Source organism: Dermacentor andersoni, chromosome 11, assembly GCF_023375885.2.
Source record: "Dermacentor andersoni chromosome 11, qqDerAnde1_hic_scaffold, whole genome shotgun sequence".
Classification (NCBI taxonomy): Eukaryota; Metazoa; Arthropoda; class Arachnida; order Ixodida; family Ixodidae; genus Dermacentor; species Dermacentor andersoni.
Genome location: NC_092824.1, coordinates 90432163 through 90450486, shown reverse-complemented (window position 1 = coordinate 90450486; position 18324 = coordinate 90432163). Strand labels below are relative to the sequence as shown.

General features: G+C 41.1%; 1 protein-coding gene across 3 annotated transcripts in view; it reads right to left on the bottom strand.

Annotated features, from left to right (window-relative positions):
* The window catches only part of Cln3 (CLN3 lysosomal/endosomal transmembrane protein, battenin), an 88936-nt gene that overhangs the window by 7791 nt on the left and 62821 nt on the right, over positions 1–18324 (bottom strand). For 2 of the 3 annotated variants that reach the window (XM_072285295.1, XM_072285293.1), the window contains 11 exons: positions 16966–17039; positions 15591–15676; positions 14897–14969; positions 14169–14200; positions 12458–12566; positions 11529–11682; positions 9685–9753; positions 9537–9592; positions 9336–9429; positions 7931–8071; positions 416–4622 (listed from right to left, as the gene is read on the bottom strand). In XM_072285295.1, the coding sequence (XP_072141396.1) occupies positions 4500–4622; positions 7931–8071; positions 9336–9429; positions 9537–9592; positions 9685–9753; positions 11529–11682; positions 12458–12566; positions 14169–14200; positions 14897–14969; positions 15591–15676; positions 16966–17039 (1011 nt within the window). In that variant the 3' untranslated portion in view covers positions 416–4499. Of the gene's footprint in view, positions 1–415; positions 4623–7930; positions 8072–9335; positions 9430–9536; positions 9593–9684; positions 9754–11528; positions 11683–12457; positions 12567–14168; positions 14201–14896; positions 14970–15590; positions 15677–16965; positions 17040–18324 lie in introns of those variants that run through there. The other variant, XM_072285294.1, reaches the window with a different exon arrangement.

Below are 18324 nucleotides of genomic sequence, written 5' to 3'. Positions count from 1 at the left end.
TTAGTACAGAAACTGGTTAGAATAAATCGGCGATCTGTTAGGTGAGCTGTGCTCAACATCAGTTTCAGGTGCTGCACAGAATTTCACTGCACAAGTAATAGTGAGCCATGGAAGTCATTGTAGCTGCACAAACACTACTGCGCCAAGCCAAGCCATTAGCCATGGCTTCCGAGTTCACTGCACAAGTGCACCATGGAGGCACAATGACTGGTTGACAATTCCGTTCTGCTTGTGAATAACGTTAGCATGCAAAGTGTGTACTTCTACATAATTGCTGAATGATTAAGTTTATCAACAGCCCACAGACTAGTTCGACGGCATTTTTCTAATCGCTACGAGACAAGATCGCAAACTTATGGTTTCACTGTAGGAGTGAAACATCCAATGAAATGAAGTGTGAGCAACCATACTGGCATTGCGTTTTCAGTATTTAATTATTTGATATAGTGTACCTTTGTTTTATGCAGTGACATTTGATTACACGACACTGCCATATTTAGCAAAAACAATACCACATGCAGCAATGTTGAAAGATTGGTCGAAGAAAACAATGCAGAAAAAAAGAAAACTAGACATGAAGGCAAGTCATGGCTTGAGTGAGTGTAGTTACAATGTGCGTATAATGAGCTAGTGTTACCACAATGACACGTTTCGGGTCGCAGTTAATCCAATATCAATAAAACGTATACATTGGGCTACATTAAGAGTACCACCCATCACAATGATGGTGTCCCAAATAACCAAGCACTGGGCCAAAGAAACGGTACCTGAAGAAGTTTACATCTGCTCATAATGGCCTGAATAATTCTTTTTCACTTGTATAGACCTCTACCCACACATCATTCTTGCTCTTCAACAGACATTGGTGTTACGTGACTACAAAGAGTGTACACATTATGTATGTTATGTGGGCCCCCCCCAATGATTGTTGCTCAAGTCAGCATTAATACCAGCAATATTCAGCACCATACAAAACAAAGAAGGTTAACTGTAAGCATACATACAGTACTGTACACTCAAAGGAAGCACCAAATTATTTTGATGAGATATACCTATATGGGTAACAAGTTATTGCTGAGGCACTCATGTCAAAATTGAGCCATGATCAACACTGGGATATTGATTTAGTGTTCCCTTTAAGAGTGGACCATACTGTAAGCACGTTATAAAAATGCCCATCTCAAAGTCATGTTATGACACACACACATGCACAATTGGTAAAATTTTCAAACTATGGAATGTTAAAGAGACTGACAACTGGCCAGAATGTGCTCCGAGATATTGATCGAAATGAAATTATTGCGATTTATAGTGATACAACCCAGCACGCTGTCTGCGATCCAAGAAGGAATTACAATTTTAAACTGACAAAGAAAGTCTCAAAAACCAGTAAGCGACTAGGCCTGGCGTGAAATCTTAGTGCTTCGCATGTAGTCTATGAGATTAGTGTACATAAGTTGGCTGTTATTTAGTACAACATAATTATTCCTTAAAATTGCAGTTGCTACGTTATTAGATAGTAGCGCTTTATTCTATGCTTCGGAAATCAAATGCGCACACATCGCTACAGCAAGATGCTGAACTGCGTATCCCAAGTAAAAGCATCGTTTCGTTTTGACTGGTTAAATACCAAAGTAGTTCGACAGGAAACCACGAAAACACGAAGCTATTATCACAGAAATACTTTAACGCTTTAGAAAACATGAATCCCAGGAGGAACATCGACTTGATAAACAAAATAATGCTTTTCACAGTAATGGCCATACTTGTCGTCTGCCTCCCACTAATGCCGGCATATAATCGCTATCGTGCTCACCTGTCACCGTTTTCAGCATGCTTCCTGTGAACGACTACATCCTCAATGCAGATCAAACAACTCAGATAAAAAAATTTTCCATAACATTTTCTGCATTACCACTTCATGATTAGACGCTCTGACCGGTAAGCTTTCCATTGCATTAAAAAGAATAGGTACCACGAAAATTGGTTGCCAGTCCCTTCAATGCTAAAGAGGGGCTGTAGTACTTCATTGTTCTGCAATGATGATGCTGAATTACAATACGAACAAGAGCGGTCATAAAATACTAAACGAAACCTACACCTGTGCAAAAGTCTTCACTGCAATATTTAGGAAGATGAACACACGGTATCAAAAGCTAACCTGAAGAGTTAAATATTTCTTGAGCCTGGGCATGGGAGCAGAGAATTCAAATTGCTGCCTGTGCTAACGTATGCACGCTGAAGTAGTGTTGTACTGTTTGACTGGTTGCACACTAAAACTGTGCTTCAGCTTGTCTTTTTCTTGGAACACACTTCCCATAAATTGTTTACATTGACTGCACTGTTCCAAATTTGTAATTACAGTTAAACCACGATATAACGAACTTCAATATAACAAAATTCTCAATATAACGAAGTAGTTAACTTTTCACGACCTCTTGTCTGTAGAACACCCGTGTATTTAGAACCTCAATTTAAGGAAGTGTGTATGCGATTTCAATATAAATAAATTTCGCTTCTGCCGCAAAGGAATGCCGAGACAATAAATGCAAACTTCCATGGACGCAGATGGTCAAATGGTTGAATTACAAGTGGCTGCTTGCAACAGAATGGATAGCTGGGCTAGTTGGTTTACTTGCATCTTGAAACTGTATAAGTGCACAAAGGCGACAATGAAGAGAGTGGACAGGACGAGGCACTTAATCACAACTGCAAACCAGCAATTTGCTTTGTTATATCGAAAATTCGTTGTATTGAAATTCGACCTTTTATGCAAATAAGTACAGTCGCCGATCAGTTTTTCTAACACAAAAAGGAGCCACAGAATTTTCCGGATTATCGAGCAATCGAAAAAAAGCAAATCTGAATGAGAAAACAATTCATTCTCATGAATTTGAGAGTCGGCGACGAATGAAACAGTTTCATGCCACGTCGACGATATATTCACATCGGAGGTGCGAATTAAGCGACGCCAGCACTTCGCCCCTGCAACTGACAGCATGGCCCGCACTGGGGCGACGCTATCATGAAAACCGCCGGCAGCGGGGAGCGAATGCTTCATCTGCCTCTCGCTCCAACAGGTCACCAAAATTCGAGATTACGCAACCTCCAATACTAAATGCGCTGGATGACAGCCTACGTGATGCCACACAATTTTGGCATGCCCACTCTTTGCACACGGGGTAGATTATCTCTGAAACAGGGTGCGCTGCTGCGTATGTGCTCAGCCACGCGTAAAGTTATGTGCAGCCACAGCTGAGATGCGCGCCAGAAATCGCAACGTGGGCCAACTTAACCTCATCCCTTGCACGCGCTTGATCGCGTTATCGTGAGCTCGGTCCCCTCCCCTTCTTTCCCTTTACTTGCGTGGGAAGGCGGCACTCCTGAAGTCACTACCCTCGCACCTATAGCACAAAGTGCGCGGGGCGCAATAGGATCTTATCGTACTTGGTCTTTATAGATAACATGATGCGGCTCCACTTCGGCGGTCGCTCTTCTCTTGTCGCGCCGCGCGCAACTTGAGAGGTGTGTTAGCTAGCAGCCGGTTGTAACTCAATCAACTGACCATCTGCGTTCGTGGAAGTTTCCATTTGTTGTCTCGGCATTCCTTTGCGGCGGAAGCGAAATATCGTTATGTTGAAATTGCACAAACACTTCGTTATATTGCGATTATAAATACATGGTGTTCTATGACGAAAGGTTATCAAAAGTTAAATACTTTGTTATATCAAGAATTTCGTTATATCGAGGTTTAACTGTATTTCATTATGCTAAACGTAGCAGCATCACACCACAATGTCAAAAGTCACTACACAATACAGCACAACCTCATTGCTACATTTCTACAAAGCAAAATTTTCCTAATTGCATAGCTGCAAAGGACAGCAGTGACACTGCTCCATTATACTAGATTATACAATTTAGACCCATTGGCCAGGATCCAGGATACATTTTTCTGAACGAAGTCTATTCCTAGATTATTTTTCAGAGTGACATGTTATTGTTGCATTATGTGGTTAATACACAAGATGACAGGCAAAGAGAATACAACTGGGCAAAATTAAGCACAAGTCACCAACTGGTGTGTTTCAAGTGGAAGAGAGAACATTTGCGTTTATGTATGACTAGATGGTAGTTTGCACTGCTTCATCCAGTTGTGTTATAGCATGTGCGTTTTGCGCGTGTCACCACATAGTGCAATAATGACATGAATGCACACTGATTAGCTCATTTGATACTTCTGCCAATGGCAATGAGGTTTTACTGTAGTCGTCAGAACAGCATGATTTCACCCTAATTGGCAAGCATTCAAGGATGTGATTACCGCTAAACGATGAACACAAGGACATGGAAACGTGAATGACGCAAATAATTGTAATTTTCATCGCCATCATTCACGTTTCCATGAGTGTGTCCATGTTTTTAGCTCTTTAACATGTCTTTCAACTTAGCTGTGCAGTTATAACATAACAATCACAGTGCTGCTGGTGGTCCTCGGGTCAGTAGTTCAAAAGGCACATTGCATCGTGGACTGGAAGCGCAATCGCACCTGCCAAGGCTATGCCTGTGCTGTCTGCCAGTGACGCAATGCGCAGAGAAAATTCTCTATTTTGAGGCGCCACCTAGGAAAAGGAGAAATAAACACTGGCGAATCAGACAATAGCCTAGAGGTGGTAGCAGTGGGTAATCAAGCAGCACCCTTAGGCGCTCCAAAGCGAGCATTCTCATAGAGGTACGAATGAGAAAAATGATTTCACCTGTATTAGTAAATTACGCTTCTACAATACCATAAACAACACTCTTACCAAAAGAAGATACTTGGTAAGTTAAGAAAGGTGCGAAAAGAAAAGACGGGTGGCACCGCCACATTTAAGTACCCGCACCAGCTTGCCATGACGTCATGGATTCTGATAGCACCTGCTAAGGCCTGGTTAATTCCTCACTGGTAATAATGGACTGCACTGTGTTCTAAAGGAGCCAAGGATTGAACATGGCAAGTTTTGTAAACTTCTGCTAAGCTAACATGGCCCAAACATGAAAGAATAACTTGAAATTCACAATGTCGCACTGATATGCCGGTATTCAATTTTCCGCAAGAAATTCAAAAAATGGAACTTTGACTTTTTCTTTTCGAATAATCAACATATTATTACGAAATTAATGACAACACAGTGTTCAAAGAATATTATATCAATATAAACTGAGGTAGTGTTTCATTTTAGTGTCCCTTTAGATGGAAGTAAGGAACTCTCATCGAGATATATATGTACATACATAAATATGGAGAAATCACGTTGCCTGTTGTTCACTGAATCAAATTTTATGAGGTTCGTAGCATTTAAAAAAAGGACCTTTAATTTACCAGCCACTTCGAGCAAATTTTTTTTATTTATGCTTTCAACATACTGTATTTAGAAAACCACTGTAAATCATTTAAGAAAGAAACGAAGTGTAAAGTTTACAACTCCACGAAGGGAACTATTGGAATCCCTAAGAACTGGAACAGTTAGGACGTCTGAAGCAAACAAATGAAGGTACTATTATACACCACAGTCAAATATGTAAATATTTTAGTAGGACTTTTACAATGTTCAAGCAAACAATATAATTAACTCTTTCTCCTCAACTGTAAACTACTGCATCACAATTTGCCTGCTATGTACATTCTAATAGCTACAGTTTACGGGATTGTGATAGCTGTTTTTGGCGCAGATTACTAGAGTTGCAAGCATACTGTTTCAATTCTTTTGGTACTAACGCAATAGCGTTAAAGAACCCCTCACCAGGTCTGGCCATTTTTAGCTCACAAGTGCAGAGCATACAATGCGCACCAACAATCGTGTTTGCAGAGAATTACATAGCTACGCGCCACAGAACGGGCTGAAATTTTAATCCGAACCTCGTTTTCCCTTTCCCTCGCCGCGACCACGCTCCAAGCCGGACGATGACGTATTCGCTTCCCTGCACCTACGTAATCAGGTCCGCAGTGTGACATTGCTCGTGGTGACGAATTGAAGGTTAGAGAAATAATAAAACACACAAATGGAATGTCTGCGTGTTTTTTGTTTTACTTCGCACTGAAACAAGAGATGTACTTGTCATGCAGTCACGGTCATGCAGTACGGTCATGCAGTCACGTGCGCAGGTACTGAGACTATGCCATTTTCTACCGTGTTCCAGCACCTGATCATGCTCTGCGATCCGCTTGTTCTGCCTCAGTATTCGTGTAGCACTGAATACCGCTATTCATGTGTCCTTGTGCACAAGCAGAATCGTGTGCTGTGCGAAACCAGACAATCACAACTCCGGCGCAGCACCAAAAAACAAAAGAGAAAAAACAAAATGAAGGCAGGGCCCGTGACGTATGCATCATGCGATCCTCGATGTCTGGTATAGGAGAATGCAGGGAAGGAATTTCGCTTGCGGAGGCTAGACGGGGCGAGTGGAGAGAGTGTCTCACTATGCAGTGTAGCTTACCTCCTGAAAGCATGGGTTCGTGGCACTGAAATATTTCTATCTCAGCTATTAATGAGCCGATTTGAAAAATTTTTGCGGCAAAACGCTCCCTGGAGGACACGTAACAACTTTCAGTGTATAACCAAAATTTGCTATGGGGCCTGGTGAGGGACCCTTTAAGAGCACCGTGTCGCAGAAACGGCGTTGGTGTCCGTTGTCGGACGTCATTTCGGCAAAAAAGATTTTCGAACCATCCATACCCAGGCCCTCCATAGGGCACAAGGAAGTTACTGAACTACCTGAATTTGTGAAGCTAAAATGCGTATAAAAATCGCAAAGTACGACTCACACACAACCTACGGACATGATAGCGTCGGACTGTAATTTGAATAAACAAGAAAACATAATTATGTCATGTTTTTCAGCATTTCTACCATTCATAGACCGGCCACGGCATCCGCCATTTGCGCGCATCGGCGTGCGAATATCTCGGAAGCTGCAGAGCAGCGAGCCCACTTCCTTGAAACACTTTCAAATGGCGCTCACATCCACCGCATCGCAGCCGACACGAGAGGCAATGTTTCTACCAGAAAGCCCCCCTTTGTGCATAGCATTCGCCACGAGAATTTCCTGGTAAACATTATGGTTACATATGCTACAGTTGCTGGGATGCATGAGAAGTGGTCAGGGATCTTTGAATGCTATTGCATTGCACTGTTAAAGGCGAAGCTTAAGCGTCCTCTAAATGTCTTGGACATATTTTTGGCATTTCTTCATAAATATCCGAGGCTTTAACTCAAAATTATTTAAACAGTCAGTAGAATTCAACTTCTGGTTTTACACGCAACAAATTTAATTGGAATTATTTCAGCAGCTGACAAATGACAACTTTCCTGCATTTTAGATGTTTTTGAACAGGGAAATCAGAGTTGGCTAAGAGATTAAAACTTCATAAGAAATGTCACCTTTCTCCTTAATCGCTGTCCTATCTCACTCGAATTCAGCTTATGCGTGCCAATTCTTTTATCTCGTCATCCATCTGATTGTCTTGCACTCAAGTGCTTTCTCATTCCATTGGTACCCACTGTGACACTCCCAAGCCAGTGGATGTCTATTTTGAGCGTTACGTGACTTGCTGAACTCTGTTTCTTACCTTTAATCCCAACTAAAATATCGTCTCTCTGTGTTCTGGCTTTTTCACTGTATTAAAAATCTCTCTCCCATTCATGCCCTCATCTTTCGATCTCCTTGTGTTCACCCTATCATTCTCCATTCCATTGATTGTTGCACAGTTCTTCCCTTCATTTGAAGTTTCGCAGACATCCTCCACATAAAGCGTTTGAAGTAATGCCTATTGCAATTCGCAGTGCGACACCGAGTTCCATAGCGACAGTTTTCTGCGGCATGCAATCTCTCTACATACAGCTGCTCAAGGAGTGGTGAATGTTTGCTGAGCAAAGGTCTATGAACTCACGTCCTTCGATATGCGGTAGAAAGTGTTGACGTATGCAGCACCACCAAGAAGACCTTCGTATAGGACAACGACAACTACTATCCAGAAGCTTGGCAGGAAGAGGAGATAGGCCTCCGAAAAGATGAAGGCCACATTGGCGAACTATGAGATTAGAGGAGATAATAACCACCACGTAAGTTCACATTAACATGCGCACCGGAACAGTACACCTTGACATGTATAGCCTATTGCAAAACAAGTTAAAGCCTACTGTCAGTTACTGGAAACGACCAGTTGGCTTTTATGTTCTGCCTTACAGTACCTGATTACAGCCACTATCTTACTTGATTGGAATAGTAAAATTTAATTGCTTCATGCGTGTCTCTTTACAAATCATGCTTGTTTCTTTACTTACTACTAACCAAATATATTTACCACATGCATAGCTCTATTGCTCGAAGCTTTTGTTCGCAAAGAGCATTTATATATTTATCAGAAATTGCCTGCTACCCTAATAAAGAATCATGTCAAGGCAAGTGATCCAATACAGTATGCATCAAAAATTTAGAGACCATGGGATTTTAGAAAAAGGTGAATAATATTTCCAAAGCCTGGGCACACAACCTGATAGTACTTTGATTTTTTTGCCTGTACTAGCATAAGTGAACAACAATGTTGCACGGTTTTACTGGTTGCGTCGACAAACTGCTTGAAATTCAACAATTTCTCAGATTTCATGGTCCATAAGTTTGTGACACTGACTACACAGTTTTTAGCAAGAAGATAATAGCACATTTGTGGCTAAAATAGACGTGTGTACGTGTGTGACAAATGAAAATCCTATGTAGTATATTTGGCTTATATTTAGCATAAGAAACCCATCAGTAACCAAACAAATTAAAGAAAGTTTGCACACAAGACATGCCCTTCGTCTGGCAATGACAGTGCTTTGCAGTTTGCCTCCCATTCAGAAGCTGCGAGAACAAAGTACAAGGCTTTTAAAGAAAATATTGATATGGCACTGAGCTCCACTAGCTTTCCATATGTGTGGGCACAACAAAAGATGAGGAGGCAGCAGATGGCGTGTCTTATGCATATTGCTAAAATATGTGCAAATTTGGAACTGAAGTGTTACTTGCTCAAGAAAGCACAAATAAATCAGAGATAAACGTTGCAGCCAAAGCTGTGGTACAATGTTAAATGGTATAGTCATAAGTAACCTAGTCTGGTAGCCCTATCATACACTCATTACTGCAATGGCAAACATGTTTGAACATGTACACATGCTCTAGAACAGCATACCCGGTAGACAACTGGAAGCAATGCTCCTATAGATAGGTTATGATAAAGACACCACAACCTTACGCACGCTTGTTGGTACTGGCTAATGCTAGTCACTAGCACTAATTAGATGCTACTTACTAACCTGCAATATCGGGAGCAGCCACAACTTTCGTATTTGTATAATATTTACGGAAGATCGCGAAATGAGCACACCAACTTGGTAAATAACTTGTAGCCTGAAACAAACATACACCACATGGAAACAGTATATGTGTCAAGCACAAAGCACTGAACTGATTGGTTTCACAGCTCCCAAGCAATGAAAATGCAGCTACGTACTCACCATCTGTATTGCTCCTTGTGTGTAAGCTTTGTGTTTCTAAACACTATTAGCTCAAGCTGTAACAGAAAAAATGGATGTAATAAATAAAAACACTGCGCTCCTATCTATCATGCTCAAAAGGCTCAAAGAAAAGAGTATCCACACATACCAGCCCTTGGTTTATGAAGTATTCCGCAAAGTAGACAAACCCAAGTGGAATCATGAATCTGAGCAGTGGCTGGAATCAAAGCAGCGCGAAGTTTTGAGGTTCACTATGAGACACCAAAAGGCATGTGTAACACATTTGGTCCTTCATGTCTTTGTTTGTTGGGTTCTTATGATATGATTAATAAAAATTGGTCCCTCGGTTAACCCCCTTTCTTCTCGTTAATTACATAACGTGGGTGTCGAATCCGGCAACATTGACGCCTTCAGGCAGCATGAGTGGGTTTATTGACCAGTTGCTTCGAAATGATGCAAAATATGGTTGCAGATTATTTGAGCACCATTTTTGTCCTACCCAAAGCAGGTGACACACATTAGGTGGCAGGCTCCACAGACACAGCACAGTGGCTTAACCTCAGTGTAATGCGATGCATATACATTTGTGAAATATCAGGGAGAGCCATACTTATATGCGGCACAAAGTCGACAAACTATCTTTATTTAGCATTGCTGGCATTCACATTTCTGAGAATAGCTGTGTTGTCAGTTTTTCTCTATGTCAGATTTTCTTTTTTTTTTTTGCAGTACATTACGATTTCTACAGGAATCAGTGATGACCAGAAAATTTTAAAAGAAGACAACAGGTTCCTATTATGTTGCCAACACGCTCTATTCTACACCAGAAAGACATAAAAAATATAGCACTAGTCAAAAACATCTTTGAGGGATACACTCAAGACACTTCTATGCTTGGCAACAACAGAGAATGAGGAAGCAGCCCCTATTTTTTTACAGTAAATCTGCCCATGGCAAGGATCCTGGGATTCTTTCTGGGCATAATGTTGACAGAAAACTATCATCATCAATGGCTCATAGGCCCCAAATGCAATGGCAAAGTGAAGAGTGCATACATTCTTTGGAATCACTCATACAACATATAGAACAGCATACATTTCAATAAAGAACAAGCTCAAGCAAGCATCCAAACCACACAATTGATGATAAGGTGCTCCTGCACCTACATGCAATGTGAAGCACGTAGCGCTCCCCGCATATGCTTCCCTGTAAAGATTACTGTTGCGCAGCAATGGCAACTTGACTGTAGCATACGAAGCAGGAAGTGACTTAACCACACTTTCGTACGTAAAAGAAGAACCGGCCTAGCAAATGATTTGCGTTGTGACAGGAAGGCCACGTACAGTGAGGACTCCTGAAGTGCACACGAGGCACGGTGAATTTCTCTTCTTTCTGGTCCACTCTTTGTAGGTGCACAAAGTAGCGATGCAATCCAAGTCGCAGGCTGTTGAAAAGTTTTAGGCTAATAAATAGGAAAATGCATGTGAATGTCCTCCCGTGAATAATTTCAGCCTAAGTCGCAATGGGTAATCATTCTAATTGTTGTTTACAGCTTCGCTGTCCAACCACCTTCACAGTGTGGATTAGAGACCATTTTTTTTTTCATGCTTCTTTATGGCTTTCGGATTACTTCTTCTTGGGTGAACTGGTGTTTACTTAACATGATGCTTTTTCCTTTTGCTTCTCTCTATTTTCTTCCTCTTGAGTTTTTGGCTAAACAGCATTATCAATTTCTGTTTCTTAGGCCTCCCCCTACACTACACAAAAGAGACAAAAGTAGGGAAGTTAAAAAAAAAAATATTTGTATGGCTACCCTGTACACGCAGTGGGGGGGAGAGGGAATGAAATGGTGAAAAAGGAAAAAAGAAGTTTTCCTGAATACATGTGCACTCAAGGAGAATGTCACATGGTCAAAGACAATCACATACTTCGTAAAAATCTGTCAGCACTTCATACCCTCGTACATTAATCACTGGTTTCAGCTTGACTGACCTTGATGAGCTTGAGCTTTTGAATAAAAGTCAGTGTAGTGTTCCCATCTTCAGAGCAGCCACTGCAGCTCAGGAGGAGCGGCTCCTCATCGCGCACAGCCGCATCGACAGGCTGCCGTGTACGAATCTTTGGGTGGACCAGAATTCCCCAGAAGCTGCACGACAAGAAACCAGGTCACCGACCTGCCACACTCTTGCTGACAAGGTGCTAGCTACTAGCAAAAATTTTGCACGTCAAATGGTGTCTTTGAACTGATTAACGAGCGCCAGGTTGTGTGTCCACCACTTGGTGAGCTAGGTGTGTGCATCATTGAGAGCAGGAAATAATAAAGAACTTAGAAAGAAGAAGCAGAATATTTCGAGAAACACTTCAATGCTACTGAGATAGAGAAAAAGAAAAAGAAATGTGCTAGAGGTGTGCTTTATTGTTTAACTTAGTATATTGGCTATTGGGCAATGCAGTGTGTGCATATGTCAGTGCTTTATGTAGTCATAAATAAATATACTAGGCAGTCAGTGTACATTCTGTGGTGCACACCTGCCATTTGAATTTATAAAAGTGGATAGCTTTATGCATAGCACATGCAAGTGCAGCCACATGAAAGGCATGCAGCCCTTTTAATGTTTTTTTCTTTTTTGTAAACAACATAACCACGCGCAGCCTTATTGCTACATGACGCCAGCAAATTTTGCGGTGTCAAAGCATCACAATAATTTCTATAATGAGAGGTATAGCATTTCGATACCAACTATAGTATCAAATTAAAATATTTTATAAGTGTCTTGGAACATTCATACTGGCTAAGCGTCATCCATTTATGTGAGGGAAGCGTGTAGTAAAGTTCGAAAACCTTGAAAATAATTTGTTCTCTGCATTTTTTTGCTGCTGCTAGTAGTCTATAAACAATATGTGGCGGTGGTCGCACTTGCCTTATTGCAAGCAGCACTGGCACACACAGCATAACAAGGAGGGTTGTCTCGGGTTTCAGGACCGACGCCATGGCCGCGTAGGAAAAGGCACCAAGTACACCAGCACCGCCTGGCCCACGTAAGAGCACAGGGTTACAATACAATATATGGGAGGCCCAACAACTTTCTATGCACAAACAGCAACAGCACATAGGTACATCAGTATTTAATGCACCTACACCCTATTCTTTTGTAAAGTGTTTAAGAACAAGATATCCTGCCGCAGGTGAGTGGAGAAAATTGCCCAGGCCCAATCACTGCCTCATTCGAATTGTTTTCCCACCTTGTAGCTAACCCTCAAAATAGGAAGACATTACATCTGGTCGTAATATCTATTGCGAAGACTACAATACAAGGTTCACAGGCACCGTTCAGGAACAAGTACAACATAACACATTCCTGAATGGTGCGCCATTGCAAACAATGGAAACATGAATGTTAGTGTCAAGTAGATATTAATATTTTATTGTCAGTAATCCAGGTTCCACAGGTGTGCTAGCTTGCACTACTACCCATCAAGTCAGCAAGGACAGAGTGGACTACGAATTAAGCATGCAAGCCAAAATCATTCTGACATTACATGTAGTAGTGAAGCAGCAAAGAAAATAGAGATGATTCCAGTTAGACCCAATTTGTTCGAGTTAAATTTGTCCAACATAGTGAACACTTCCAATGCATTAATGTTTCTATTCTTGAGAATAATAATATTGTTACAGTAAACTAGTTTAACACTGGTTTACTGTAACCATATCATTGCTCATGCACTCATTAAGCATGGCTACTTATTAGCACTTTGTCAGTTTAAAGCAGTGCTTCCCATACATAGGGTCACTGCCATTAAGAATAACACATTTAGGAAAGGCCGTGGTGTTGCGAAGGTATCCTACCTGCCGAATATGTCATGAACTGTGCCTCACTAACTTTGACTAACACTGAAAGCTTCACGTTAAGTGCATTGAATCCACATGAATCCTGCAATCTGAGATTATTGTGGCATCCAGGCTTTGGTCTGTGTTTGCAAAACTTATGTTGTGAACAAACTCCCTTAGCTCCTATGGGAAGGGTCTTCTCACTATCCGCAATGCCTTTTTCTTTCTGTAACGGCTTCAGACCCAACACAAGCATACGATATCAAGTAAAACTTCAAATGTCAATTGTTCGAGCTATTGTATTCATTTTCTAAAACTGAAAAACCTGGTATTGGTGGGAAAATTGAGGGATTCCAATAAACTAGCAGTATGCTTCACAATATTCGTTCACTGAAGTGGTGAAAAACGAAGCTTACGAAGCAATGGTTTAATGGGAAGAGTAAAGAAGTGTCCGACGATTACGATACTCCCTAATGCGAATTTTGAGCGCAGCTTGATACATGTTTCCATTTCGCAAAATATTGAGGCAAAGAATTTGATACCGAAATCACCGAACCGACTGGCAGTGGCCCAGTGCCATCATTTCCTTCATAGAGGGATGGGCAGTATGGGAACATGATGAGCGGCATCGGAGCCAGCTATGGAAGAAGACAACGGACGCATAGCATGAGTACATTCGCACGGTCACGCTGAGGGATGCCAATGCTCGACCCAGGAACAGGTACCTAAGAGCTATGCTCAAAAATATGATCTAGAATGATGCAATGTAGTTAATGCAGCTGTACATCAAGAAGTGAGCATACCTGTGCCTGACGACCACGTCGATATCACATCCCTGCAGGAGAGAAGACTACATGTGAGCAAAGAGACCTTGTTGCCATTCTTTATAGTCTGGCACATAGTGATTATAATGGCAAATGGTAGGCATATAACGTATGGACATAGGTAGAAAGGCAATATGAATTAGGTAGCAAATGCAGACAAATGATGTTTTATGGTTTATTAAGGGTGAGGGAGAAGTGGAGTTAGGCATGCCATGTAGCAAGTGGAACAGGTGAAACTGGTGGTCCACTAGAGTAACAAAATGGTTGCCAAGGGAAGGGAAATGCATGTCAAGGGAAGGGAAATGCATGTCAAGGGCTACTGATGATTACAAGGAGAGAAGAGTTATGGGAATTTGCAGGCACAGTATGAGTTCAGTGAACGTGCAGGGCTGGGGCAACTGAAGGTCACCGGACAATGCAGAGGTACACAGATAGATGATGACTAATTGATCAAGAGCGGTCAGACAAAGGATGCAACAGGCTGGAGCCGTTTCGACAAGAGGACTCGACTTCATCATTTGTTGGTCTGACAGGCAGGTCCCCTTGTCAAAATGCTGGCTCGAACATAAGACATCCCTTGTTCGACCACTGTTGACCACTCCGTACTGTGGTGTACGCGGTGACGATGACAATGATGAAAGTGGTGGCAGTGGTGATGTAGATATCAGTCATCCCAATGCCATGTTGCGATAAAGAGTTAAACTTACGCATCAAAGTGAGAAGAGTAGGCGAGGAAAGTAATTTCACCCAGGCCACTTCCCAGGGCTGCGCAGACAACACCTGCGGTGGGTTCAGCAGTATACATCTCAACTTCAGTGATAAGACAACAAACAGAAGAAGCAGGGACAAAAATCAGCTCAAAGGCCCACATGGCAGCTTCTATTCTTCCTTAGAAAGCAGCTTAGTGCAAACAATATAACAGCAGCATGCAAAAGAGAACTTAAGTAGTAACAAATGTGTGCACCATAATCATTATAGATGAAATATGTATATAAATACGGCAGCAACATGTACTTTACAGAAATTTAGATGCCACAAGAAAGAAAGCACTCACTTACAGAGAGATACCTTTGTAAAAAAAGAAAGATCAGCATTGGTATTGATAAAGTAATGCTACATGTATTTATAACTGCAAGCACTACATATTTGCAACAGTTAAACTCAAAATAGAAGCGTGCTTGTAAAGAAAAGAAATTTATGTTTAATAGTTTGATTCATTACAGATACCTTGTATAACAATAAGCTGAATGAATACACAAACACAAACACAAGTAGCAGTGCCATACAATGCAATGCATCACACACACACACATAGCGCTTAGTAAGAATATTTGTAGTGAAAAGTATTTTTAATACTGTTGCGAAAAGATAAGCCATGCAGGACATTCAGGATTTGCTTACCAAGGAAGGACATCCATTTGGCTATGGTAAAAGAAGTTATTAAAAAACTTGAACAGGAGAGCAGGACAACTGTGGCAACTTGAATGCTGGCATTAGAAAAAATGCAGAGCAGTGCAGTCAAGGCTTATATTTGTCCCATCATGGTGCCCAGTTATACAGTTAGGTACAATCAAGACCGGGTCAAAAGTTAATTATGTTTTAGAGCCTATGCAAGTTCTTTGTTCTTAGCGCAGTTGGCACAAGGCTGCCGTCAACTTAAGTATGCAGGGCACGACTTAATAAGGGTGAGTAAGCCTCAGGCATTGTTTCATGCCTCAAACAAGCCCTTAAGCAGGAACTAAAATTTATATGGTTTGCACAATCACAATGGTTGAGGCATTTCTGCAATCACAGCTTGGCTCACTGTAGTCCAGTTTGAGTAAATACTAAATATATACAAAGGAATCAAGTCAGGACAGCCTCGCCAAATGAGATGGTTATTTCAGCGCACCTGGTCAATGTAGATACTCCTGCTTAGTTTAGGAAAGCATAAATTGTGTTTTATATGCTGTAAGGTCCACAATATGTCTTCCCAATTCCGAAGATTTTTCCAATATTAGTACAGTTATTCAAGATGCCTCGAAGACCATCTGCCAAGGGTATAAAATGGGAGTGGCCAGGCTCCATTCAATATTGCAAGAACAGAAATGGAAGTCTAAGGCAAAGCAGTACAACAACAAATAATTAATAATAGTAGTAGTAGCAGTAATAAGCTATCACATACAAGGTAATAACACTACATGGCAGGCGCAAAATAAAACAAAAGCATAACACAGGATAAAACTTTACTACAAAAAGTTCAAACGGTCATGTGAACTGCACGGACACTGTACATAAGCTCTTGAAATATGCTCATTGTAATCAGTGCTGAATATAACCCATTCACATGATGCGATACTTGTTATACAATCTTCCAAATATGATAGTTTTCCCTGCAATCTTTTATTCAATATGTATCACTGAGATTGTGCTGCACTTGCAAAGTCAGGTAGCACACCCAATCTCTTATTCTTTATTTAAATGTGTGTGTACAACTACATACCTACGATTTAGCACATTCCTTCTGCACCACACTGTGTAGCCTGCTGCAAAGAATACTTTCTTATAAGTTCATAATTTCAATCCTGCAAGCTGCACATCTCTTTGACAATGCCCTGTGGAGCTTATTTACCCCAGGAATGCACAATCTTTCCACAAGGCTATTCAAGCTGAACACAATTTTTTCACAAGACAAACGCCGACACAAAAGGCAAGCCATTTGTGCAATTCATCACCATAAATACTGTAAAAGGAGTACATTATGAACTTACGTACTAGTTCTTCAACATGACCATACCTTGTATTTATGCTGATGAAAGGAGCAGTGAGCTTGATAAATAGAGCAGGCAGGATATCCGCAAGTAGGATTGCCTTGAAAAGTGAAATATTGCAGAAGTCACAGTTTACCCTTTGACTACAAGAACACTGTTCTACACTTCACTCAGTACTCAATCTGCATAGAAACCTGAAGGTAAGGCTGGAACAAGAGCTGCCATCAAACAACAGAAATAACAGAGACACATATAATTTTATTGCCACGTTTACTGCATAAGAAATTGATCCGACAGTATAGTAAACTGCATGGGCGACTAACAAACTGTAGCTGTGTTTGATTGAATAAATTAATCCTAAATATTATTGCTGCATACACCATACCAGAATATAATGAACAGTAAGCTCGTGTGAACGTGATTCAATAATATTTGCTTTTGCATAAAGCCAGTTTTCACATCCAACAGCTGGAAGAGTTTTCATGGTGGAAAAACAGAGCGCTGGAAAAACATGGACAAGAAAAGAACATAAGGACGAGCGCTCACCACCAACAAAAGGTTTTATTGTGTGTGCACTTGAGTTGGTGGTTCAAGGACACTTCCTTTATTAGAAAAGGCTATGAAATGGGACAGTTTATGGAACAGTTTTCTAAATGCCAAAGTACAAGAGGTATGTCACTAGAATTTACAATGCAGGGAGTCATTATCATCATCACCAGCAGCAGCTTATTTATGTCCACTGCAGGACAAAGGCCTCGCCCAGCGTTACTGCAATTACCCCAACACTGCACCAGTTGACCACATCTTATGCCTGAACATTTTCTAATTTCATCCCACCACCTAGTTCTCTGCTCTCCTCAATTGCAATTCCCCTCTCTTGGCGCCAATTCTGGAACGCCAATAGAGAACTGCTTACCACCAGCCATCCGATGTTAACGTAAATTAAGGAAAATGGATACAGTACACTGAGCAATTGACTGGCACAAATGTTGGAGTATGTCTGGGACAGCTAATTGACATGCATGACCTTCTTGTCACACCCAGTAACATGCAATCCATAAATATATGATATAGAATAGTACACATAAAGGTCACCACGAACACAGCATTTCTTATAAAACCATCCAGCAACCATGGGAAACACGGGTAGTGCATGATTCTTCTACTTTAGCATGGATTCATTGACGAAGCACATTACAACTACTTCTACTGTTCCTTGCAGTTCAGCTGTATTGCATGCTAGCTGCATAACATTTCTTTAAAATAGTTATTAAATGTTTTACATTCACATGCAGTTCAATGTGTTGCGTACTTTGTAATCTAAAATATACTGTGATATACTTAAGAATGCATGTTGCTAAATGTAGGTTATGCTTTCCAAGCAA